Source organism: Giraffa tippelskirchi, chromosome 3 (assembly GCF_054371585.1).
Source record: "Giraffa tippelskirchi isolate mGirTip1 chromosome 3, T2T-mGirTip1v1.2.pri, whole genome shotgun sequence".
Lineage (NCBI taxonomy): Eukaryota > Metazoa > Chordata > Mammalia > Artiodactyla > Giraffidae > Giraffa > Giraffa tippelskirchi.
In genome coordinates, this window is record NC_137277.1 from 77,513,274 (window position 1) to 77,540,439 (window position 27,166).

Here is a 27,166-nt window from a genome sequence, read left to right on the forward strand (position 1 = left end):
GAACACCTAGGACTGATCTCCTTTAGGATGGACTGGTTGGATCTCCTTGCAGTCCAAGGGACTCTCAAGAGTCTTCTCCAACACCACAGTTCAAAAGCATCTATTCTTCGGCGCTCAGCTTTCTTCACAGTCCAATTCTCCCATCCATACATGACCACTGGAAAAACCATGGCCTTGACTAGATGGACCTTTGTTGGCAAAGTAATGTCTCTGCTTTTTAATATGCTGTCTAGGTTGGTCATAACTTTCCTTCCAAGTAGTGAGTGTCTTTTAATTTCACGGCTGCAATCACCATCTGCAGTGATTTTGGAGCCCCAAAAATAAAATCTCTTACTGTTTTCCACTGTTTCCCCATCTATTTCCCATGAAGTGATGGGACCAGATGCCATGATCTTAGTTTTCTGAATGTTGAGCTTTAAGCCGACTTTTTCACTCTCCTCTTTTACTTTCATCAAGAGGCTTTTTAATTCCTCTTCACTTTCTGCCATAAGGGTGATGTCATCTGCATATCTGAGATTATTGATATTTCTCCCGGCAATCTTGTTTCCAGCTTGTGCTTCCTCCAGCCCAGCGTTTCTCATGATGTACTCTGCATGTAAGTTAAATAAGCAGGGTGACAATATACAGTCTTGACGTACTCCTTTTCCTATTTGGAGCCACTCTGTTGTTCCATATCCATTTCTACCTGTTGCTTCCTGACCTGCATACAGGTTTTTCAAGAGGCAGGTCAGGTGGGCTGGTATTCCCATCTCTTTCAGAATTTTCCACAGTGTATTGTGATCCACACAATCAAAGACTTTGGCATAGTCCATAAAGCAGAAATAGATGTTTTTCTGGAACTCTCTTGCTTTTTTGATGATCCAGCGGATATTGGCAATTTGATCTCTGGTTCCTCTGCCTTTTCTAAAACCAGCTTGAACATCTGGAAGTTCACGGTTCACGTATTGCTGAAGCCTGCCTTGGAGAATTTTGAGCATTACTTTACTAGCGTGTAAGATGAGTGCAATTGTGCGGTAGTTTGAGCATTCTTTGGCATTGCCTTTCGTTGAGATTAGGATGAAAACCAACCTTTTCCAGTCCTATGGTCACTGCTGAGTTTTCCAAATTTGCCAACATATTGAGTGCAGCACTTTCACAGCATCATCTTTTTAGGATTTGAAATAGCTCAACTGGAATTCCATCACCTCCACTAGCTTTGTTTGTAAGTGATGCTTCCTAAGGCCCACTTGAGTTCACATTCCAGGATGACTGGCTCTAGGTGAGTGATCACACCATCGTGATTATCTGGGTTGTGAAGATCTTTTTTGTACAGTTCTTCTGTGTATTCTTGCCACCTCTTCTTAATATCTTCTGCTTCTGTCAGGTCCATACCATTTCTGTCCTTATTGAGCCCATCTTTGCATGAAATGTCCCCTTGGTATCTCTAATTTTCTTGAAGAGATCTGTAATCATTCCCATTCTGTTGTTTTCCTTTATTTCTTTGCACTGATCGCTGAGAAAGGCTTTCTTATCTCTCCTTGCTATTCTTTGGAACTCTGCATTCAGATGGGTATATCTTTCCTTTTCACCTTTGCTTTCACTTCTCTTCTCTTCACAGCTATTTGTAAGGCCCCCTCAGACAGCCATTTTGCTTTTTTCATTTCTTTTTCCTGGGGATGGTCTTGATCTCTGTCTCCTGTACAATGTCACAAACCTCGGTCCATAGTTCATCAGGCACTCTGTCTATCAGATCTAGTCCCTGAAATCTATTTCTCACTTCCACTGTATAATCATAAGGGATTTGATTTAGCTCATACCTGAATGGTTTAGTGGTTTTCCCCACTTTCTTCAATTTGAGTATGAATTTGGCAATAAGGAGTTCATGATCTGAGCCACAGTCAGCTCTCGGTTTTGTTTTTGCTGACTGTATAGAGCTTCTCCATCTTTGGCCACAAAGAATATAATCAATCTGATTTTGGTGTTGGCCATCTGGTGATGTCCATGTGTAGAGTCTTCTCAGTCTTCTCTTGTGTTGTTGGAAGAGAGTGTTTGCTATAACCAGTATGTTGTCTTGGCAAAACTCTATTAGCCTTTGCCTTGCTTCATTCTGTACTCCAAGGCCAAATTTGCCTGTTACTGAAATGTTAAGGCAGCTAATTGATTTGTGTGACATTCATAAATAGCTGGACATGCTTTCTAAAATCTCTTAATTATCGTCTATTTTATAGCCTACGTTATCTGTTTAGTTACTAAAAACCATGTCATTTAGGCAGTGTATTTTGATGTGATAAATGGGAACAGTTTTAGAATTTCGTTCCAGATTTTACAGTCATTCATACCTTCTTAATTTGTTGAATGCCTCCTTACTTACCATCCTACCTGTGTAAGATGGTTGTGTTTGTAAGGTCTGTCTCAAATCTTATCCACAAAGTTGTCACTGTATCATAGACTTACCATTTCTAAAATGGATGGCCGACCTTCCAACTGAATGTGAACACTGGCTTCTTTTCCACTGTCCATTTTCCCAAAATGGCATGAGATATCTAAGCAATATGGGTCAGCTTTCATGCAGTACTTAAAAAGAATACAAAAGAGCTATGTTAAAATTTCAACATTTTAAAAAAGATGGCTAAAATATTTTACGTGGAATTCAAGATCTACTCCCATTACTGGCATTTGCAAAAATTTATGTTGCTATGAACATGGAATTAAGGATATGCTTTCATTAGTGGCACTTAAAAATTATCTTGCTTCAAAGAAATCACAAATATTTATAGTAAATTATAACAAAAAGTATTCAAACTGTATCATATGTTTCATTATTTTTATGAAAATATTCTGGGATAGAAAAAGATACATAATGAGAGTATTTGCTTAGTTACATGTTCTGTGATCAAACTTGGATCATTTGGAGGGTTTCCTTGTCCACCCCCCCCACACCCCCAGTATATTCACTACAATGAAAAAGAATGGAAATTTCATGCAACCAGAGGTTGTTCAGCTGAGGACAACATCTTGACTGACCCCCTAAAGGATCTGGTACAATGTCTGGTTGGCATGAATTGGCACTTAAATAAATAATGACTAGTATATAGTATATATTTAACCCTGGGTGTATCTCAACTCTCCAAATCATGCCTGTTCCTCACACACAAGAACATTACCTGACTTGGCTTCTCTCCTATACTCAACTGACAGTTCAAAACTCTTGGTCCATGATTTTAAGTGTTTCAGTCCTGTACGTTGGAAAGCAAAAACTACAACCTAAAAAACTGAAACTTACCAGTAGCCTCTTATCAGTCTTTGACAGAAATCTGAATATATCTTTAAGGGTCTCCATTGTGCCTTTCTGCTGGTCTAATGCACACTTTCTTTGATAATTCTTAAACTGGCATTCTCCAGCAGTAGTCTACAGAGAAAGAGCAAGAAAACTCTTACCCGGTATTGGAAAGAACAACAGCTACATGGCTTTAAAACGTAACCTTTTAAAGCTTACCTTTTCAGAAATATATCAACTACTTCTAAAATTATGTTAAAATATTTTTTGACAGATTTGGGAGAGATTAAATCTTTGTGGTTAAAAAAATGCAACAAAACTCAGAAAAATTTTAGAGGCTTGATATAGTCCTAAATTGATAAAAGGGCCTTAACCTTAAAAAAATTAGGGCAGTATGAAAACAACTGAACATCAGCATGAAACTGAACATTTCTTTGGCTTTGGACACACAGCAAAGTGTCACAGCAGCCTGCCCTACCATTCTCAGTCTGCTCTCAAACCTACTGAGTGGATTTATTTGCTGATTGCTTGTCTTAAAACTGGGAAGGTAAAAATAATTCAGATAGAATCAACATAAGAATATTGATTCTTAGTAGTTATTTGAATAATAATAAAAGGCCGAAGAACTGACTTTTCAACATTGGTCTCAAGCTTTATGGAGAATCCGATGAAAGAAAATCTACCAAAAGATCAAGCATAATTTTGTTATTGTCGCATGTAGAGATTCCACTGTAATCACACAGTTCTAATGCAATAGTCAAAGTGTACACAATAAATGCATGGTGAATTCATAGCTGAGACTAACTGTGACTGAAGTAAGGTAACAAATCTCCATTTTAGCAATATGACTTAGAATAAAGGAAGGAACACTATTTTTACCTGGACATCCAAAACGTTGAACAGCTTATCGGTTCGGGGACTAAAAGAATTTGGTATCATTATTTCCACACTAATATTTGGAGCCATGCTTTGGCCGGTGTTGATGACCTGATAAGCAAAAAGTTTTAAACACTCAAAAGACACGTTTTATAAAAGTACAGATACCAATGAGCTTCTCAGGTGAACCCGTGTATTTCATGCAACATTTATAAGGGTGGAAGTTTGTAGTTGGCACCTGCACAGCAAAGGGAGATAGAATATCCACTATCAGAACTTTAAAATGTTTGCTAATAATATAAATAGTCATATTCCTAGCCCTTTCCTTTTGGTGGTTAGAACAAAATGTCTGCACTGATGGTTTATTGCAGAAATAGTCTGAAGAAAAAGATACCAATATATACAGTTCAGGGGGTTAGGGTCACTGACCCTCAGTGCAGTTGAAACTCCAAGTATAATTTGTAGTCAGCCCTCTGTATACATGACTTCTCTGTAGTCACAGATTCAACCAACCAGCAGTTGGTTCTAAACCGTAGAATTTACTATTAGAAAAAATCCACATCTAAGTGGACCAGTGCAGTTCAAATCTCTGTTGTTCAATACTGTACCTTGGTTTGGCACATTACTGATCTAAAAAACCGTGATCAATTGTCCTTGTAACTACTCCACGAGGTGGGCTAACATTTTATTATTCATCGACTCAGGAAGAAACTAAGAGGTATTAATATTGTATCCAAGATGACAGTTAAAAAATGGCAAGAAGTAGGACCGAAACCTAGGAATTCTAATTCTAAATTCTATGTTGTTTTCATAAAGTCACTCTGTGCTGAGAGAATTATCAGCAAGGAGTAAAAATATATTTAAGTTTAGGGTAATTATAATGCGGAAGAACTCAGAAAATTAGGAAAGGGTAGGTTATTAGGTTTTAGAAAGAATAAAACAGGTTTTTAATAATAGTGCATAAAGGGAAGATATTTCTTGATAAATGATAGATATCACTTATCAAAGATAAATGATAATTTATCATTATAATTGATAAAGCTGGGGATTGCAGAATCCTGAAGAAGAAAATTGAGCCAAAATACTCAGTGATCAATGCAAAGAAATAGAGGAAAATAATAGAATGGGAGATTAGAGATCTCTTCAAGAAATTAGAGATACCAAGGGAAAATTTCAAGCAAAGATGGACATAATAAAGGACAGAAATGGTATGGACCTAACAGAAGCAGAAGATATTAAGAAGAGGTGGCAAGAATACACAGAAGAACTATACAAAAAAACTTCCTGACCCAGATAACCATAATGGTGTGATCACTCACCTAGAGCCACACATCCTGGCAAAGTCAAGTGGGCCTTAGGAAGCATCACTATGAACAAAGCTAGTGGAGGTGATGGAATTCCAGTTGAGCTATTTCAAATCCTGAAAGATGATGCTGTGAAAGTGCTGCACTCAATATGTCAGCAAATTTGGAAAACTCAGCAGTGGCCACAGGACTGGAAAAGGTCAGTTTTCATTCCAATCCCAAAGAAAGGCAATGCCAAAGAATGTTCAAATTACCACACAATTGCACTCATCTCACATGCTAGCAAGGTAATTCTCAAAATTCTCCAAGCCAGTCTTCAACAGTATGTAAACCATGAATTTCCAGATGTTTGAGTTGTATTTAGAAAAGGCAGAGGAACCAGAGATCAAATTTCTAACATCCATTGGATCATCAAAGAAGCAAGAGAGTTCCAGAAAAACATCTGCTTTATTGACTATGACATGGAACAACAGACTGGTTCCAAATAGGAAAAGGAGTACGTCAAGGCTGTATATTGTCGCCCTGCTTATTTAACTTATATGCAGAGTACATCATGAGAAACAGTGGGCTGGAAGAAGCACAAGCTGGAATCAAGATTGCCAGGAGAAATGTCAATAACCTCAGATATGCACATGACACCACCCTTATGGCAGAAAGTGAAGACGAACTAAAGAGCCTCTTGATGAAGGTGAAAGAGGAGAGTGAAAAAGTTGGCTTAAAGCTCAACATTCAGAAAACTAACATCATGCCATCCAGTCCCATCACTTCACGGCAAATAGATGGGGAAACAGTAGAAACAGTGGCTGACTTTATTTTGGGGGTCTCCAAAATCACTGCAGATGGTGATTGCAGCCATGAAATTAAAACACACTTACTCCTTAGAAGGAAAGTTATGACCAACTTAGCATATTAAAAAGCAGAGACATTACTTTACCGACAAAGGTCCATCTAGTCAAGGCTATGGTTTTTCCAGTAGTCATGTATGGATGTGAGAGTTGGACTATAAAGAAAGCTGAGTGCTGAAGAATTGATGCTTTTGAACTGTGGTATTGGAGAAGACTCTTGAGATCTAACCAGTCTATTTATCAGATTTTCTATTTATCAGAACACAGACCCCCATTGGACTATGACAGGAGCATTCTTGGGGACTTAAAAGTAGAAGAGTACATTTTCCCAATAGTAGTGTATTCTAGTATAACAATACAATAACTTGAGTATAGACTCAAGAGCATTCTGAGGTCATCCTTCTTCCACAGATTTGGGGCAGAGGCCCAGGAGTTTGCATTTTGGATAAACATCTCAAGTGATTCTGATACACATTTTAAAACGCATTGCCTTACAAATTATCATAATGTAACTAATCCAGACTCACTCACATTCTATAGATTTAACATTAAGTACATTCTAGCTCTTGAGAATGTCTGAGTAGTGCTTTTGATTGAAAAAATATTTTTTTGGACATTGTCTCCAATTATTTGCTCATTATCAACATCCATGATATAACAAAAATTTTGGTTTGACAGTAAAAAATTGTTAATGAATTTATAGCTTATATATTAGCATGTTAATAATTCTAGATGATGATAATATTCTTTACTTTTAAAAAGATTTAGTAAATGATACATGACTTGTCACAGAGCCTGTAAGGCTGACCAAATGGACATTAAGTGGAGATGCGGAGGTGAAATCTTCACTTGGTAATGTTAGGATTTGTATAAAGCTTGGACCAAGTTTCACCGAATGGCACCAAAAGATGCCTTCGTCTTGACCTATTCTGATTTCTGCATGTATCTCAAGCATATTCAGTTCCTGCCCTATTTCAGGCATTACCTCTGTTCCCACTTGTACTATAAGGAGAATGGGCTCAGTAACAGGGACAGGACAAATGGGAGAGAAGGCACAGGGGCCCATGAAGCGAGGGCATGAGCCCTGAAGCAGCTCTATCTCCGCCTCAGCCAGCTGTGGCCTCCTGAACCTGAGGGACACACGTATATGATGTCCTCTGGACCAGTGCCTCAGTAACAGTTCTTTCAGTTTGTTACAAGTATGAACACAGTCATCTTACGTGGAAAGTGAAGTTCATTTTCTCTGTCATGCACATTTCAAGCTCATCTTCCTCCTTTGGTCCATACATAAATGAAGTTGGACTTACAAACCTGACAGAAAAGAATTCAGATTTAATTTAACTGTCTTATTTGATGAGGTATTTAAAAAACCTTTCTCTATAGTCTGAATATAGCATAGCTCTTAAATATAATTCAGAGTACAGATGCCTCTAAGTACCAAGGAATACTTTTGATAAAGGTAAGAATACTTTCTTGTTAAGAATTTTTGTGAAAATGTAATGAATTTCCCAGGTGGCGCTAGTGGAAAGCTGTGGGCTCTAGTTTGGGTGACAATTTCTCTTCCCACCAATATCCTCTACTTCCTTCTCAACACTGCCAGCTCGCGCTAGTAACCGTTCCTTCTCTCTCAGCCCTCAAATGATTCATGCAAACTTGAAAAATATGAGATAAATTCTTAGCTTTGCCCTTGGGCTCCAATATCCACTTATATTTCAGTGTATCTGACAGATTTTTGAATTACTTCTCACCATCTACCAATTCCTGCTGGCTATTTGTAATGAACCCCAAGTCTGGGGAACAATTCAAACACCAATAAGTAGGGCAAGTTTTTGTTTAAATACAAGGTTGTCACTCTTTTACCTGAGATGAGACATACGCATGGTTGGTAATGAAGTTCAAGGAATTTTTCTAGGGAAATCCCTATTCCCTAAGTTGTGCATATTTGGCAGCTAATATGAGGTAATATGGGCTTCTTGGTGGCTCAGCAGTAAAGAATCGGCCTGCAGCACAGGAGCTGTAGGAGACGTGGGTTCAAACCCTGGTTTGGGAAGATCCCCTGGAGGAGAGCATGGCAACCCACTCCAGTCTTTTTGCCTGGAGAATCCCTATGGACAGAGGAGCCTGGCGGGTTACAGTCCATGGGGTCACAAAAAGTTGGACATGATAGAAGTGACTTAGCACACATGCATGAGGTAATATGTTAGAGGCTCTTTTATACAGCAGAGAGATATAGTCAAATGTTGTAGATTTAGGCAGCTTAACAGCTGCAGAGCATTCGTTGCTCAAAATAACAAGATGTGTTTAATTGAAAACCGGGACTACACAGTCATTGTAACAAAATCAAGGAGGAGAGATAAGCATTCGAATCCAAGAAAGATGGAATTGGCTTCTCTCTGCTCCTCAGTCCCACCTTCGAAGGGCATCCTTTTCCCCCTGCTTGTTTTATCTAACTGGAGACTGGGTTCCATGGTTCTATTTTTATATACCTGTGTTCCATCATTATGGGTGGTTAAAAACGACTGGAGGTGATTTACATTTAGAGCAACTAGAAAAGCCCATCTATTTATTCTGTATCTCATATCATCTATTGCTTTAAGAATGTTGTTTTAAACTAAGATTAATAGGCTTAATAATTTCCAGTAAAATCATGAAAGATTTTCTCAATGCTATTTTAAAAATTCTTTCTCCTCACATCTCCTTCCTGAATCAGAGAAGGGTCTACTTAAAGAATTACTAAAGTTGTGAGGAGTCAGTGGATGCTGGCCCTGGGGCTGTAGGGGAGGAACTCTGTAACTCACAGATGTAGAGAGTGGACAAGGGAGCCAGCTCTCCTGTATCAGTTCAGTTGCCACACAGGTAGATGCAGGGCTGGGACAAGAGTGATGCAGCCAAGCTTTCACTTCTCTAAACCTCACACTTGCCATGGCCACTGAGCATAGCCATATAAAGTGCATGCCAGCACTCTGGGGCCCTGGCCTGTGCAGTGTATAGCTAAAAAGGCTGAATGTGGCCTGCTAGAGGTTTGGTGGAATCTTCTGGCAAGAAATCTCCTCCACCAGGACATTAATATAAGGTGGTCTCAATGATGGCTACAGAGTGAGTTAAAATCACAAAAAGCTAAGCAATGGGCTGCAACTCCGAGGGTAATTGTTAAGAGAAACAGCACATGCTCTTTTCATAAGAAACCTTATGTTTTTGACCAATAATTTAAGAAGCAACAGAACTCAAAATCAGCTCAGAATTTTATAGGAGGCTTTAACGTCTACTCACCCATGAACTGTTAGCATGACTTCATACTTAAGAGGTATTGTTACAGTCGCTTTATTATGCTTCACATCGCCTGTTTCCCCTGCGTTTTCACTACAGAAGCAAAGAGAAGAGACTCTTAGAATCCAGTTAGCACAAAAATTTTCATCAGAGAGAACTAATTACACCCTTGTATACCTAATGTACTTGGAGGTTGGTTTAAAATATGCTTTTTGAAGAGTCAGAATAAAAGTAGATGTAACAGTTAAAAAATTTTATGTCAGAGCTGGCAGAAACTTGCTGTCATTATCTACACTGCTATTTTGCTATTTATCTCTATGCTATAAAGCTTTAGGTTAGAAGGTTTTTTGTTTTAACAGATCACATAAGAGAAGTTTTCTCCTTCAGATAATGGAACACAGTCCATGGTTCCCCTAAAGTGACCCCCGTTTCTCTCCCCAAAAGTCAGGGGTTCATCTAACACAGTTGTTTTTTCATAATGAAAAGTACCAGGTGGCATGTACTGTGATGTTGAGATCCTCTTCTGCTCTGCTGAGTGAGCTGGCATCCAGAAGAAAGCTAACATCTGTCTGAAAAGCACAGACAGGGAACACCCATTTTAAAAGTAATCAAAAACATTTTTTTTACAATCTGAATTTTAGTTTTTCTTATTGTTTACAATCTGTGAAATGCAGATTTGAGGTGATGTTCTAGAAGCACAGGCTACCCTCAAGACAGAGCTGCAGGGAAGCTGTGGGGTTTGTGGCAATGTTAAAGCAGCAGCATTCCCACAAGTGATGTGCAGAGACAAAGCCTTCTCTGAATGTAAAGAGAGGCAGGTCCAGAATGACAAAAATTCGAGATGCTTTAACAACTTAAGTGTGGACTCTTGCCAGAAACACCTTTTTGTGTAGCAGAGGTAACATGCCTGGCAGATAGAATCACCTGGGGTGGGCTGAGGCGGAGTGTTGGGAAGTGTGAGACTGGGGAGCAGAATTCTGATTGAACATTCACATGCCCATCCTGACATAAACAGGTGCCCCCCTCTTTTTTTTTATTTTTTTAATCAGTGAACATTGCCAAGAATATAAAAATCTCAAAGATCTCAAACCCAGTTAGTTTTAGTTTGACTTCACTTAGCTACTTACTTAGTAAATAATAACAATAACAACAAATTATTTGTATGCAGCACAGATACAGAGAACACTTATATTTTGTTTTCTATAATATTTATAAGATTTTGTTTTCTATAATATTTATACTTGTAAATATAAATATTTTTATATTTAATATGATTTATATTCATGTGAGTAACAAAAACTATAAATGATTACCTTTGATAGATGATCTACATATATATAACCAACCCTGCAGTCAAGTTTCACTGTGCCAGAGCTGTCTGTTACTTCACAGTTTATTTGTTTCTCTTCCTAAAAGGAAAAATGATACAACTGGTTTAGGTAGAAGGGGACAAGAAGTCTGTCACATATGTCTAAGGATGGTTTTTGAAAAGAAAATCATCCCCAGAGAATGTACTTTCTTGGAAGACTTATTTTCTATTCAATTTTGGAATAAATCAGTAGGAATAAAAATAAATTACATAAACATGTATATAAGTATATAGATAGTCTAAAATTCACATAAATTCTCCACAGAATAATTCCTGGATTTATAGCTTTCAACCATGTTTCTGTGTTCACTATTTAACTCAGGGTTCTTTGAAAAATTATTAAGCAAGGAATTTATAAGGTCTGCATTTCACTGGGCCTCTTCTGTCTGGGATGTGAGAATGTGATAAAGGTATTTCATTATAAAAACTGTAATCACGATGATACATATATTCAAATGTTTGGGGAAATATACACTTATGTGCATCTCATAGACGCATGTTTCCCTTGGTAGCTGAGTTTTTCCTCTCACCATTGCAGGTAGGCCCCCAAGGCTCTAGTGGAAGTGGGGAGTAGATATCTGCGAGAGGTCAGAAGACTTTCTAAATGCCGTTAGTGTGAAGAAAGTCTCTGGATGAGAGATGGGTAAATTTTCTAAGAGGCAGAGAAATATCCAAGAAGAAAGTGATTGAGACATTGCTCTTTCAAATTCAACATTACTATTACCTCCTTGATGGATTTAAGCTCTCATGACTAAGGCACAATGGTAAAAAGGAAAAAAAAAAAGCTTTCCAGATGCTCCAAACTCTTTCAGGAAAAGAGAAACTTGCATGCAAGCTGAATGACACTGGGATTTTGGAATTTGACACTGGTTCTAGCATTTTGGAAGTTCTGTGGGATTAAGACAGTATATGTGAACCTAAAACGCAGAGCAGTATCTCTAGGAGCCCAGCATGGAAGACCAGTATTGCCCATGTACGGACCCCAACCATGAGGGGCACCATCACAGCCCCAGATGAGGATGTACCAGTGAGAAAAGCAATGGCACTTGGCAGCTTGCTTGCATCACTGGACAGTCACTTCTGTCCCACAGTAGCATTTGGAAGCAGGAAGTTGACTCTCCTGATCTCAGTCATATCCCAAGAAACTTGCCATTTTGTTTAGGAGCACAGAGAAAGTAACAACACTGGAAACTCAAGTGCTAAGTGTGAATATTAAGACTCAAACCTCAAATATTTATACCTCAAACTGATAAAGTCATTCATGCCATTTAAATTCTTTAAAAACTTAAGTAAAATATGTAGTATCATGCTATTATAGTTTTTGATACTTGCTGTTGTTGTTCAGTCACTCAGTCATGTCTGACTCTTTGCAGCCCCATGGACTGCAGCACATCAGGCCTCCCCATCCCTCACCATCTCCCGAAGTTTGCCCAAGTTCATGTCCATTGCATCGGTGATGCCATCCAGCCATCTCAGCCTCTGACGCCCTCTTCTCCTTCTGCCCTCAGTCTTTCTTAGCATCAGGGACTTTTCCAATGAGTCAGCTGTTTGCATCAGATGACCAAAAACATGTTTGATATTTACCAGATCTAAAATCTTAATGAAGTAAAGACCGGTGGGGAGCTTGATATGTAGAGTTGTCTCATACGCATCATCTCCAGCATTAAATAAAGACACGTTCAACATCAGTGTCTTCATACTTCCAACAGCAAGATAGGTTTTATTTTCATGTGGTCTAAAAATGAAATAATATTATTTAGTTTTTGTTTGGGAACTAAAAATCCATCTCTTCATTTATTTATCCTGAACATAAAATATTAACTTGGAAATACAACCATAGGAGATGACCCCATGCAAGTAGATGTAAATCTATGTTAAAAAGAACTCAATTTCCCAGGTTTCAGATAAATTTAGTTAGTTATTACACAAGAAAAGTTTTAAATTTAGTTATAATTAAACTAGACTGTTTTCGGTTTTTCTGTTTAACTTCCTGCTTCTATCATTTTACATATTTTTCTCATTATTTCAAAATATTTTCCTAAAAGATTTTTTTCATTTTCTTTCTTTATCCTTATATAGACAGTGAATTATCTGTTCCCCAAGCCATAGGGGGACATGGGAAAACTGAGGAAAAAGAATAGACTTTTTCCACCAAAACAGAGGCTGCTCTGGGGGAAGTGAGCACAACCTGGCAAGGGACCGCTGTGGCCAGCAAATGGGTGCCACTAAAATCTGCGAGATTCGAATTAATTTCTTAAGGCAGACTGGTCACCTCTACTAATAAATGGACCAAATTAAAAAAAATTGCAAATATGCTTCAGCATCCTGTGAATCGGAACAAGAACACTGTTGCACATCCAAATGGATAGATGAGTTCAAGTTCTGGCTTGAGTGTCAATGTTAAGAGTTCTCAGAAGTTCTTCCAGTTGATACTCATTGCTAAGCCCCTTCACCCAGCATTGCATCTTCCCTAATGAAAGTGGTTTCTCCCTCTCCAACTATCCCACACACTGGGCAACCCTATAAACCACTATGTTCACACTGTCTGGTTTTTCTCACCACTAGAAAAAGTTCTCTTGGAGAAATGTTCTGGGTCACGATTATCACTGTTTTCTCCAAGGCTAGCAACACAATTAGTGTTCAGAGTATATGTGTGGTACGTAAGTGCAGTAACCTTAAAAATGGTTGAGTAACACTAAAGAAAGTTCTGAAAGATTGAGGAATTATTGGATAAGTGACTATTAAAATTTCACAAACTATATACATTCTATGAAATTACAGCCATGGTTATCTGCTTTGTGATGGCATGAAAATTCCAAATGTTTCATTAAGATAAAGTAAACACCTACTACTACCACATTCATATGTTCTGTACCCCACCCACATAATCTCATGTTTTAGCGACAACACAACTATTGAGCTGACCAATAAATTGATGGCAACATTGATACTGGAAAGAGTACAGTTTTTAAGAAGCAAAATATTATTAACCTCTGGATGTACAAACAAAATTATAATTTTTGGACACATCTCCCTACTTTGATACCTCTAATAATATATCTTTAAGAAATCAGACATTTCACCTAATTCCTAAAAGTTCTTCCCCTCTTATCCTAATTGTTTTACCACTTTAAACTTTCTTATCAAGGTAGAACATACATAAGGAAAAATGCACACAACCTAAATGGAGCTCTCAGTAAATTTTTATAAACTGAATACATGTGTGAAAGTAGCACCCAGATTGAGAAAAACATATTGCCAGCATCAAAGAAACACCTTTGTGCCCCCTTCCAATTATTGCCACCACCCACTATCTTGCTTTTTATAGTCTAGATTGGCTTTGCTCAGTTTTATACTTCATATAAACAGAATCACTGACTATGTAATCTTTCAGTATCTGGCATTTCTGTATTCAAATTTTGTTCTTAAGATTAATCTATATTGATGCATAGAGTTGTAAAGTGTTTCTTCTAACTAGTGTGCATACTAATTTTTATAAATATGCTCTATTTTATTTATCTTTTCAACTATCATTGGTGATTTGGCAATTCCAGTTTGGAGCTTCTATAGTTTTCCAGTAAACATATATATGTAATTATGCTGTGTCCGTCCATCAGTCTATAAGCAGACCCTTAAGCTAGGACTAATTCCTGAAAAAAAGTCTCTAAGTCAGGTTAATTCTGGCAGCCAGTTTAAATTTTACTAACAAGTTACATTTAGAAAATACAGTATAAAGAACTATGTTTAAATAATAAAAAGTAAAAATGTCCTACAGGATTCTCATATAAAAAGCAAGTGTACCATAGAGTAGGGGTTCAAAAACTGCTGCCTGAAGGCCAAATTTGGACTGCTGCCCAGTCATGCAAATAAAGGTTTATTGGAACATAGCCATGCCCATTCATCTGTAGCCACTTTTGCACTCTGACAGCAGAGTTGAGCAGTTGAGACAGATCTGTGTCCCACAAAGCCTAAAATATTTACTGTCTGCCCCTTCATGTAAAAAGTTTGCTGGCTCTGTCATTGAGCAGTCTGACTGAGGAGCATAATTATTTCAAAATAAACATACATACCACATATTACTATGTAAAATCTGTATTATTTTTATAGTAACAGAAGTTTCATTATTTCAGATGGCACCGGATGCTGTCTTAGAGGAAATGATCCCCCAGACCTCATCATTCCTTGTCTGATAGTAAAGACGTTGAAGAGAAAGGAATTAAAATGTTCCTATGCAGCATTTCTAGCTCTGACCCCTGGGTCTGAGAAGTTGGATATTTCTGGAAGTGTGTATGATAACTAAGAAGGCAGTAACTCTTCTAAACCTCAGGTACATTTCAGGGTAGAAGAATCTGATTCAGTGATAGTGTGCTCTTTCTCCCAACATATGAGGGAATGGCTGTGACTTACTCATTCCTGTGTTGTAAACCTTTGTGTTACGTTAGCACACATCTGCTTGGTGGCTCTGTGTTTAAGGGCAGAGGGGAGATGTGCACAAACATGGCTGTCCCACAACCCCTCTACTTCTCTAGAACCATAGTACAACTAAAGGAACCAAAGAGCTTCCAAAAGTAAACTTCAGTTTGACATTAAAGTTTAATTAAGACTTGTAGAAGAGCTGCCTAGAAATAGACATTTATAAAATATTCTGGCTTGTAACCAAAGCATTAGTCACTGAACACCTTTGGGAAAGAAGTTGGCACTTAGACAAGCAACAGAAGGTGAAAGCACTGCATAAACAGCTAGGTTCCAAGACAACAGCAAATTAAAGAGAAACACACACTGTTCACATTTCAGCAGCAAGTCTCCTGGTCTGTTTTCCATTTTTAAGCTATTTTGCCGCATTATCATGATTACGATTCTACTCTTTGTGTATTCTAATCTTTGTACATGTATAGATATACATGTACACACACATATATATGTATATATCTTATTGTACCTTGATCATTAACAAGGTGCTGGCAGAAAGAGACCCACCAGCTTTTTATGTGAGACATAATAAAGGACCAGGTGCACATCTGGAAGTGCGACAAGGCTGAACCAGAGCTTTTCCCGGGAATCATAGTTCATTCTTCATTAAAACGTGCATAATGCAGACTTGAAATTTACAAAGAAGCCTAGAATCCACGTAATTTAAGCAGATCAAGATACTGTGTACATACAGAATCATAACTTAATAAAGGAAAAATAGAAAAATGATGTATTCCAGCACCAGGCTCTATGTTTTTCCTGAATGAATGCTATTGTTCTATTTTGTGCAAAATGCTTCCCAAGTCTTAATATAATGAATGCATTTTGCCTCTATAAGATGAATGACTGCTTCATAGCTAACATGTTTTTAATCAAGATGCTAGAACAAAATATAATATGAATTAACATGTACCCATGTCAATGTACCTGAGTTATTTATTTGACAAAAAACTAACCTGCAGGAAGTGGCCTACAGGCCCAAGTAAATATGTCCCTCTTTTGTCTTTATTACTGACTTTGGGAAAAAATTAAGCACTGGAAAATTTTCATCTACTGGGAAATATCAGTCACCTGACATTTAAGAAGATTTTACTGAATAAAGACAAACTCCATGAGATCCCAAGGAAGCTAGTAGAAGAATATGACTGGAAGACTAAACTAGTAATTAGAATGTTTAGTGTATAAAGCATACAATTCCTCTTCCCCAAACTTGGTGACATCAGTGAGGCATATATTCCTAATATCAGCATTGTAAAAATGGACAGTGTTGTTAGACTTACTCTTTTGGGGGTAAAAGAACAGTGCAGTTACACACGGCGCACTGTCTAGCTTCCCTGGAGGCTCAGCAGTAAAGAAACCACCTGCAATGCAGGAGTTTCAGGAGACTTGGGTTTGATCCCTAGGTCAAGAAGATCCCCTGAAGAAGGAAATGTCAACCTGCTCCAATATTCTTGCCTGGAGAATCCCATGGACAGAGGAGCCTGGAAGGCTACAGTCCTGTGTGGTCGCAAAGAGTTGGACATGACTGAACAATTGAGTGCACATGTGAGTGTGTGTGTGCACACAAACACAGTTTATCCAACAGTGACCTCCATTCTTATCTGCTAACAGAACCCTGGATTATTCAAGAAATAGGGAGTTTCCCCTTGATACTGCAGAAGCTAACGTCTTTGTTTGGCTTCAGGGAGTGAATTTTGACTAATCTAAGATCATGATGACTCCATCCTCCTTCAACCAGGAGAGATTCAGGGGGAAGCATGTGACACAGTCTGGTTCATCAGGATAGCAAGTCTGCTCAGACACTTCCCTTCCTCTAAAGCCAGCCTCAAAGGACACAGAACTTTGCTTCCTCCCCTTTCTGTTTATTGGGAAGCTTGATGCTGTGACAGCCATCTGATAACCACAAGAGCAAAGCCAAGAGAACTGGAAAGATAAACATGAACCATGAATGTCCAGATTTTGGTAGTTTCACACTGAATCTATCCACCTTCTCCAGACTGCTGACTATGCAAAATTATTAAATGCCTCTATGTATTAAGTTAGTGTTAGTCTAATATTCTGTTACTCACAATTAAAAGCATTCCTAACTGATAGGAAGGCACTTTTGGTCAGGGAACACCTCCATCTTTTACCCTGGAAGCATGACAGAGGCATAGAAGGGAAGTAGCGTCAGATCAATCATCTCTAAGAAAGACTCGATTTTCAGCTGCTGGTGTGATGGCTGATACCTGCTATTCTGTTTGTCAATTCTACTTGAAATGTTGACAAAGTGTTATATTTGGTCATCTTCATTTCTCAGTGTAAGTCCATTTGAATGGGGTTTACTGTCCTGAGAATTTAGAGATTCAGGAGGAAGCCTCAACTTAATGAAAACATGAAATGGAGTGCATCACCACCATTTAGTTTGCTGCTGACAGTCAGTTATTGCAGTCATCAGAAACTCATGTCCTTAATGGAGTAAATACATTCACCTGAAGCAGGTTTGTAGCTCTGAGACACAGAAATGCCATTAGGGCCAATGGAGTTACAGTTGGGAGAAGGCATAGAACGTATGATTGCAATTTGCCTACCATGACTGAGAAGGCAGGTAGGACTCCTATGTGTGAAGGGCAGATTTCTGTCTGATAGAGTACAATTTATTAAAGTGCAAAGCAGTTTGTCATAACCCTTCACCTGTGGGCTAAAAATTAATTAGACAAGTTTTCACTTGAAAACTCCTCAAATACGTTATCATTTACCTAATGGAAATAGCTTGTAACCTTCATAACTGATGCAAAAGATATGGGGCTTATACTTTACACTGCCTTTCAGGCCACTTCAGGCTTCACAGAACTGAAAACTACTGACCTAGGCACAGTCAGCAGTACTCTGGACAATAACCAGTACACGCTCAGAAAATGTTTAGAATTCATTGGCAACAGTTCATTTTTTTTGCCAAATAGAAACTTTTGGGGGGATATAGTCTATAAATATCCCAATCATAATGTTATAAAAAATAATAACATCACATTTCCATGTATACCAGGCTTTGTGCTAGTTACTGTACCGGTCTGCATCACTGAATTTTATTTTTAAAACAACCTTACAGAGTAGGTACTATTTTACTTTCTTATCGATGAGGAAGGAAGTTTGCAAAGGTTGAAAGTCTTCTCTAAAAAGGTTATTCAGCTAGTAAACCATAGATAAACTTGAACCAGGTTAGCCTGACTTCAAATCTAAACTCTAAACCACAACAATTCTTAGATTCTTAGATTTTAGTTTGATAAGAACCACTGATAGCCTTCTTAATAATGAATATCTCTGGCCTGGTCCCCATGGATACTGATTCGGATGGTCAGGGCCTAGGAGCCTGCATTTGTATCTAGCATCCCAGCTGATTCCCATGAAGGTGACTCTAAGACCGCATCTTGAGAAACAGTGTCTTATCATATAATCATAATGGACTTCATATTTCAACTATAATAAGAAACATTATTATTTCAAGTTAAAATGCAAAGTAGGGAAAGTAACTTCTTACTGTGAGAAAGATGTTATGAAGAAAAACTGATAATTAAATTAATGATTTAATATCTTAATTCAGTAAGGTATATTTTAATTCTTCAGGAAATTAGCCTTCTTCATAAGTTCCTATAAATTTCAACATTTTTTTTTCATGGGCCTGTGGGATTGCAATGAAAGATGATAAGGTGACAGTGGGGGTGTCTGATTTAAAGAGATGAAAACACCACTTAATTATATCTTAGATAATCTTTCCCACACAAAATTATTCTTCTTATCAAAGGCTTATGACAGCAAAAGTACCAGGAAGACTAAGCATTTTAGGAAGAAAATAAATACATGAATGAGAAGATTATAAATTATTCATCTAATATTTCAACAAAGGCACCACAATTACATGCTGAATTATAAAGTAGTTAGTGGTTGCTGTTTTAGGACTATCTAAGCAGCCAATCTGGATAATTTAAGTATAGAGTTCAATTATCAATCAAATAGGTTAGAGCTTCTTGGCCCTCAACTGTGCATGCTCAAGGCTATCCTGGCATTGCCTAAGTGAAAAGAATTAATTTATTCTCTGCCATATGTCATCCCATCCCAGCAGGGTACTCAACACTGTTTGTCAACCTTTTTACTCATTCTTGGTTGACTCTCCATCCCATTTATTACAGTTATTTTGAATCTTTTCCCATTCCCTTCACAAGGTCCCAAACCCAACCTCAAAGCCCTCACTTTCTATTTACAAACTCAGTTTTTATTCTGGCCATCCATGAGTTCTCTATATTTCCCTTCCTACCACATTAAAATTTCTTAATGTCAGCATCTGTTCACAGTGTCTTAGATCAAGATAAAGAAAATCTTAACTGCTTCCTAAGCCTAACCCTTCTACCCATGTCTGATCCCCATGCTGTTTCCTTTAGGACCTTGCTGCATTCTCAGCAAACATTCATTTGTCACCTATAGTGTTCCAGGAACTGTATTTTGCACTAGGGACACAGAGATGAAAATATAGACACTTGAAGAAGCCTATAGGGTAGTGTGGAGATGGACAATAATACTGGTGAGCACAGGTGCAATGGGACCAGGACCACTGGAGGACTCAGGTTTTTGTAGCTGGAGACAAAGTGGGGAGTGCTTTACCTAGGAAACAGCTGAGATTTATAAGATAAATAAGGGCTAACCACATAGGTAAGTCAAAGTGAAAAGATACAGAGGCTCAGGAGAGGATGGTATGGCCAAGGAACCATAAATATTCTGAAATCAATGGAAAAAAGTTCAGTGGAATTGCTAAGAAAGAGCACTAAGGACTTCAGATTTTAAGATTATAATGAACTACTAAAGCCCTGCTATCATAAGTGTAAGTGAGAAAACTCACTCTGGAAACATCTTGGTAGAGGAATTCGAATAATGCAAAGTCAGACACCAGTGTCCCAGAAAGCGGTTAAGCCCATTGATTCAGGCAGGATATTGAGTGCCTGGTTCGGAGCAATAGTTGTAGAGATACAGTAGTACGATGGATAAAAAGTATATCTGGTGGTAGTATTATAAGACTGGGTAATTTATTTGATGTCAGGGATAAGAAAAAGAGAAGGATGCAGGCTGAACTCCAGGCTGTTGGCTTCGGGAACTAATGGTTTTTTCATCGGTGGATAGTGACTAGGCGCCCAACAGTTCATGTGTGATAGGCAATGGGATGAGTGGGGGTGGAACTCAGAGGTATGGATCTGGGGATCAGCAGTAGAGGCAGGCCAGGGGAGGTCATAGCTGTGAATAAGACTATCCAGGGGAAATATGGGAGCGTGAGAAAGAGCCAACGAAGGCAAAATCAGTGATCCTCCAGCACAGCTGAGAAGAGGGGCTGGAGAAGTAGCAGTACAAAGAGAAGGGGAGTAGGATGGCATCACAGAAATGAAAGCAAAAAACCTGGAAAAAAGGACGTGAATGGTTGCCAAACCCTTCACAGGAGAATTCAGTAAGATCTGAAAGCGTCCCCTGGATTTAAGTAGACTCTCTGTTCAATTTATTCTTTTCCCTGCCTTTGATCCTCACATTTGCTTATATCGTCCCATGATTAAATAAATAACCTTTGATAAATACATAAATATTCCCTTAATCACTGATGCTGTCATTAAGCTACAACTGCTCAGACATTTCTATGTTAAAATTTGCTGGTGACTTTCTATTTTTCCCCCACCAGTCACATTTTAAGTGCCAACTTCCATGACTTTTCCTCATTCATTATGGTCTCCAATCTCTACAAAATAATAGCATTAAGTCTCTCTTTTTACATTTTCCATTGGCTAGTTCAACATGGACTTGATTTTCCTCTTGGTTCTATGAAATTACTTTTTCAGTCTCCTGGAATAACTCTTTATTCTTTTAAGCTTTTTAAATGAAATTTATCCACCCTTGCCATGATTTGATCCTTAGTTCTTTTCTCTGTGAAATTCCCATTTCAACCACAGGCATTTTCCTAAGTCACTAATGTATAGAGGACCCCCAAACACAATCCTGAACTAGATTTTCCAGTGGAAAGCTACATACAGAAATCTCACCAAACTCAGAATACCCCAGTTTAAACCTGCTTCCTTTATATCCCTACCTCCCCAAAAGTCTCCCATTTTCCTGCCCTGTCAGTGATGCCTCCTTGTCTCTCTCACTTTTCATACACAACTAGCTCTTAACCTGAAGTATAGACCTCTGATCTTCATTTTTACATCTTCCCTTCCACATGCAGAACAATGTCAATAGAGAGGACATAAATATGATGCAAAATTACAATGGTTTATTTTGCAAACATTTATCCAGTTTGCACTACGTACACCATTCTAAGCATGTTACATGTATTTACTTTTTTCTGTTTCCCTTCTATGAATTTAGAAGAGCAAAATGGTTTATTCCCTTTCAAATGTGTCACATAAATTTAGAGATTTTGTGCATCAGTCTGAACTTGTGCATAAGACTTCTCTGGTGGCTCAGATAGTAAAGAATCTGCCTACAATGCAAGAGACCTGGGTTCAAACTCTGGGTCAGGAAGATCCCCTGGAGAAGGGAATGGCTACCCACTCCAATAATCTTGCCTGGAGAATTTCACCGAGAGGAGCCTGGTGGGCTACAGTCAGTGGGGTTGCAGAATCAGACATGACTGAGCAACACTTTCACTTCACTGAACTATGTAAATAGTTTTTGGATGATAAAATACTAAGCATTATGTAATAAAGGTTAGCTCATTTTGCCACTAAAATTCTATTAACAGGCACTTTAAAATGCCTGAAAAATAAATACAATTATATTAATGATAATCTAAACACACTTAAATCCTGAAATACCTGAGTTATCAATAAAAAGATTAAAATTATGCCTGATAAAACCATGGTGCTCACATAGTCTCATTCTTTCAATAAGTGATCACCTTTGAAAGTATGCTTATATGACTGCTGTATAGATCACTTAGTCTCTTTCAGCATAATGCTGCTTTTTTTTCCAGGTCTTTACATGTTGTGAACCCCCAATGATTAGTTCTTAGTCCTTTATTCTTTAGAACCCACACACACATATAAAATACCCCATCCTGATGAATAACAGAGAGCAAAGTACACTTACTTCAAAAATCCAATTTTTGCAGAAACTTGTAAATCAGCAGTACAGTTTTCATGGGCACAAAATCTGGCAAAGTTTATCTGGAAATAAAATGACAATATTTTTTATTTTAGTTAAAATCAGTAGGCCTATTTCCATGTTTTTTAAAGAATAACTTATCTACAATACATGGGAAAAAATTAATATAGCAAATTGATAACTTTCAAAGAGTTCAATTTGAGAATTAGAAGGTTCAGATGACAATTCCAGGGCTAAAGGAACCAAGTTCTTTCAATAGGTAAATTTAAAATCTAACTGTGTTAAGTAAAAAAAAAAAAATTCTTTCTTTCATAGTAGTTGTATAAAAAGAAGTTTAATCAAACTGTGATAGTAACCTCTGTAAGTGTTTAAAACTTGTGCTGCCAAGATTTTTTCACTGAATTCCTCTAGATTTTCTGGTGCTGCCATGTGACCCTGCTTATTATGTGTAAGCATGACACAGTTTTCACAGATGGTAGAACAGTGACTTTATATTTGTTGAAAATAATAGAATGTAGAAATTTTACTTAGAAAATACAGTGAATAAAAACAAATGATAGTTTATCGAGAGATTCCAGAATTTATTTAATTCTGAGCATTTTAATAGAACCCAGAGATACTGTAGGTACACAGGAAGCCCTTAGGTAAAAGCTGGACAAAGAAATACAGATATAAAAGATATGAAAAGAAAGAAAGCAGAGAGGGACAGGTGAGAGGGGGAGAGACACAGAAAAGAGAGGAGTCTAGAGAGTCAGAGGAGGAGCCAGGCCCATGAAAGGGAAAGTGAGTGGAGCACCGTCAAATGCCATATCAGACCAGAGACTGCCTATGCCAGGGGAGCAGAGGGAAGCGGAAAGCGTAAATTGTTCTCTAGATGACTTAAATATAACTTTTTTCTACTACTCTTATTTGTAAAGCAGGTTGTTTGAAGAATCAAAATGCAGCTCATTTTAATATAACTGCAAGTTGCTAAGATTTGAGCTTATGTACTTAAAATATTGAGATGCTCGTTATTAAAGGCATTTAAAGGTGGTTGATATTGAAAGCTGAAGTTCAACAGAAGAGTGAAAAAAACTGACTTCCATAAATATTTTCATACAAGGATATAGAGAAAATTTGCTCTTAAGTTATCATCTTCATTTGATTTAGCACAGAGAGCAGACAGTGCTGATTCTAAGCTCAAGTATCTTGAAGTGACTTAGGGGCAATTTTGCCTGGACAGGATATGAACTAGATCTTTAAATGTCCTTTTCATCTTTTGCATTCTGTGTGCCATAAGTGAATGTTTTAATGAGTACTTTTACCACAGCCCCAAACATTCTTTGACTCTATCTTTTTGTTGTTGGATAGTAAAAATCTGAACTGGACTCCTGGGAATAAACTGTCAGTGAAACGGATATATTTTGGCATACATTTTAAAAAGCAGTTCACTGGTTAGAGTGCAGGGTCAATCTCAAATGCATTTAGATCCTGAGATGCGGTTGAAAAGCATATAGTTAAGTTAAAAAGAGAAACTGAAGCTGTGGTACATATACACAATGGAATATTACTCAGCCATTAAAAAAAATACATTTGAATCGGTTCTATTGAGATGGATGAAACTGGAGCCCATTATACAGAGCGAAGTAAGCCAGAAGGGAAACACCAATACAGTACACTAATGCATATATGTGGAATTTGAAAGATGGTAACGATAACCCTATATGCGAGACAGAATAAGAGACACAGATGCATAGAACAATCTTATGGACTCTGAGGGAGAAGGTGAGGGTGGGACGTTCTGGGAGAATAGCATTGAAACATGTATATTATCATATGTGAAACAGAACACCATTCCATGTTCGATGCATGAGACAAATGCTCAGGGCCGGGGCAATGGGATGACCCAGAGGGATGGGATGGGGAGGGAGGTGGGTGGGGGGTCCAGGAAGGGGAACACATGTAAACCCATGGCTGATTCATGTCAATGTATGGCAAAAACTATTACAATATTGTAAAGTAATTAGCCCCCAACTAAAATAAATACATTTATTTAAAAAAAAAAAAAGAGAAACTGTTGTGTAACTAAATATACATGTTTATAAATGAGTAAAATCCATCTAATAAGACATGAGTGAATCTGTGGGCAGGGTGAGTGAGAGGGAGACAAAATGAAAAAGGAGACAGAAAATGAGAAAGATAAGTTGAACACACATGACGACACTGAATAGCTTGTGAATGCTGCTCACTTCCATTAGAAGTCCTTGCTAGAAATATACTTTCTCCACTGACAAGGTATCGAGGAGAGAAAATTAACATTTTATGTATACACGGGAAATCACTGCTATGACTAAATGCACAGTTAAAAGTATTCAGTTCAATATCCTAAAGGGAAAATAAAAAATAAAAAAGAATGGAAAAGAAGACATACCATAAATCTTTTTTATAAAAAAATTCATTAAAATTTTAAAAAGAATTCAGAGAGATAGTCACTTCCGCAGAACTATATAATATTAAAAAAGTTGTGTGTCACATAATGTTTCAAATAAAGAAAAATATTCCTACTGTTTTCTCAATGATGTCTTTTTCTTTCTTCTGCTGAAGAATTGGCTGAAGTGGAGGGAATTCCTCTACACTTCGTTTACTGACGACATGATGCCCCAGGTGGTAAGCGGCTTCAATCTGAATTGGGGTGAGGATGTCCCGTACATCTTTCTAAAGAAATTGAAAACCATATGAATTAATAATAAAAAGAAGCCTGTAAATAAAAAAAATATATAAGCCCCTCCTTTCCTACACAAGGCTGAACACAACATGTGGAAGCAAAAAAAAAAAATCCTTTCTTTTTAAGCTATATTGTTAAAAAAATTGAACTGTACATTTTCACTCATATCAAACGCATTCATGTTTATTAGGAAAAAGACAAAAGTTATTAAAAAGAAAAACCAGAACTATCTAATAGAGGTGTGCATTTCAGCATATTTTCTTCCATGCTATTTTCTATACATACAATTTTCTTATTAGTTGTTACAGTATTTCTATATTTATTGTGCTTTCACAAAGAGAGAGTTCTTGGATTTATCAATTACACAGGAATTGTAACCCATTTGGAATCCATTTTCCTCTGTATGACACTCTAAGTTTAATACCTTACTAATTTTTACACAATATTTATCATTCTTAATCTTATCTATATGTGATCAAAAAGTCTGAGTGATTAGAATTTTAAATGGTACTGTCTTCTGCCCCCAAAGAAACAACTTGTGAGTTTATTCCACTGATTGTCAATTCATATATTTTAATCTTTATTTCTACATGCAGAAATTGTTTTTCTCTTTTAAAAACACTTTCCCATGAACTTAAAATTTCTATCATCTTTTTCATTTGATTATTCAATAGCCCCTTTGTTAAATGGGAATACACTATATTACTATCAAAATTATCTACTGACATACACACACACACTGAAATAACTTGAAATAAATAAATAAAATAAGAAAGTAAGTTCAAAAGCATTTGACATTCAATTAAGGAAACGCTTCCCTAAATAGTAAAGGTGTTCAAGAATCCCAGCTCTGTGAAAAAAAAAAAAAAAAAAGGAAGTCAGGTAAGATAAAAAACATGGCACTCCTTAGAAAGCAATTCTCTGAGCCCTGCCTAGACAGATATAAAATTTTCAGTATATACTGAACAAAGCAGACTCATTTTTCTTCCTGTCTTGCTATGACAAACCTAGACAGTGTATTAAAAAGCAGTGATGACATTTTGCTGACAAAGGTCTATATAGTCAAAGTGAAAAGTGAAAGTTGCTCAGTCATGTCTGACTCTTTGTGACCCCAATGACTATACAGCCCATGGAATTCTCCAGGCCAGAATACTGGAGTGGGTAGCCTGTCCCTTCTCCAGGGGATCTTCCCAACCCAGGGATCAAACCCAGGTCTCCCACATTGCAGGAGGATTCTTTACCAGCTGAGCCACAAGGGAAGCCCCTATATAGTCAAAGCTATGGTTTTTCCAGTAGCCATGTATGACTGTGAGTGTTAGACCATAAAGGAGGCTGAGCGCCGAAGAATTGATGCTTTCAAACTGTGGTGCTGAAGAAGACTCTTGAGCGTGCCTTGGACAGCATGGAGATCAAACCAGTCAATCCTAAAGGAAATCAATCCTGAATATTCATTGGAAGGACTGATGCTGAAGCTGAAGCATCAGCAACCTGATGCTTTGGCAACCAGAACCTTTGGCAACCTGATGCGAACAGCCAACTCATTGGAAAAGACCCTGATGCTGGGAAAGACTGAGGGCAGGATAACAAGGGGTCAACAGAGGATAAGATGTTTGGATGGCATCGACTCAATGGACATGAATCTGAGCAAATTCCGGGAGATAGTGAAGCACAAGGAAGCCTGGTGTGTTGCAATCCATGGGGTCGCTAATAGTCAGACATGACTTAGTGAGTGAACAAGAACAACAAGGAACATGGACAAATAAGAGTCCACTATGAAGTAATCCATGAGAATTTATAACAGAATTCAATTGACCATTTAAACTATAAGAAATAAGAAATATTGATAGTAAATCTATAGAAAAAGTGTCTTATGCACAACAGAATTAAAAATAGATATAATCTCAGGATCTGAGAAGGAAGCTCACAATCAGACGATGCTGTACACCCACATAGGAACTGGGC

At 37.6% G+C, this 27,166-nt stretch overlaps 1 protein-coding gene across 2 annotated transcripts in view; it reads right to left on the reverse strand.

The window, feature by feature from the left end:
- ITGA4 (integrin subunit alpha 4) overlaps positions 1-27,166 on the reverse strand; it is an 88,906-nt gene that overhangs the window by 3,058 nt on the left and 58,682 nt on the right. For both annotated transcript variants that reach the window (XM_081581025.1, XM_081581024.1), the window contains exons 16-25: positions 25,045-25,194; positions 22,486-22,562; positions 12,502-12,652; positions 10,862-10,957; positions 10,038-10,117; positions 9,552-9,641; positions 7,502-7,592; positions 4,136-4,243; positions 3,263-3,388; positions 2,434-2,553 (exon numbers count right to left, since the gene is read on the reverse strand). In XM_081581025.1, coding sequence (XP_081437151.1) covers positions 2,434-2,553; positions 3,263-3,388; positions 4,136-4,243; positions 7,502-7,592; positions 9,552-9,641; positions 10,038-10,117; positions 10,862-10,957; positions 12,502-12,652; positions 22,486-22,562; positions 25,045-25,194 — 1,089 coding nt within the window. The remainder of the gene's footprint in view (positions 1-2,433; positions 2,554-3,262; positions 3,389-4,135; positions 4,244-7,501; positions 7,593-9,551; positions 9,642-10,037; positions 10,118-10,861; positions 10,958-12,501; positions 12,653-22,485; positions 22,563-25,044; positions 25,195-27,166) is intronic.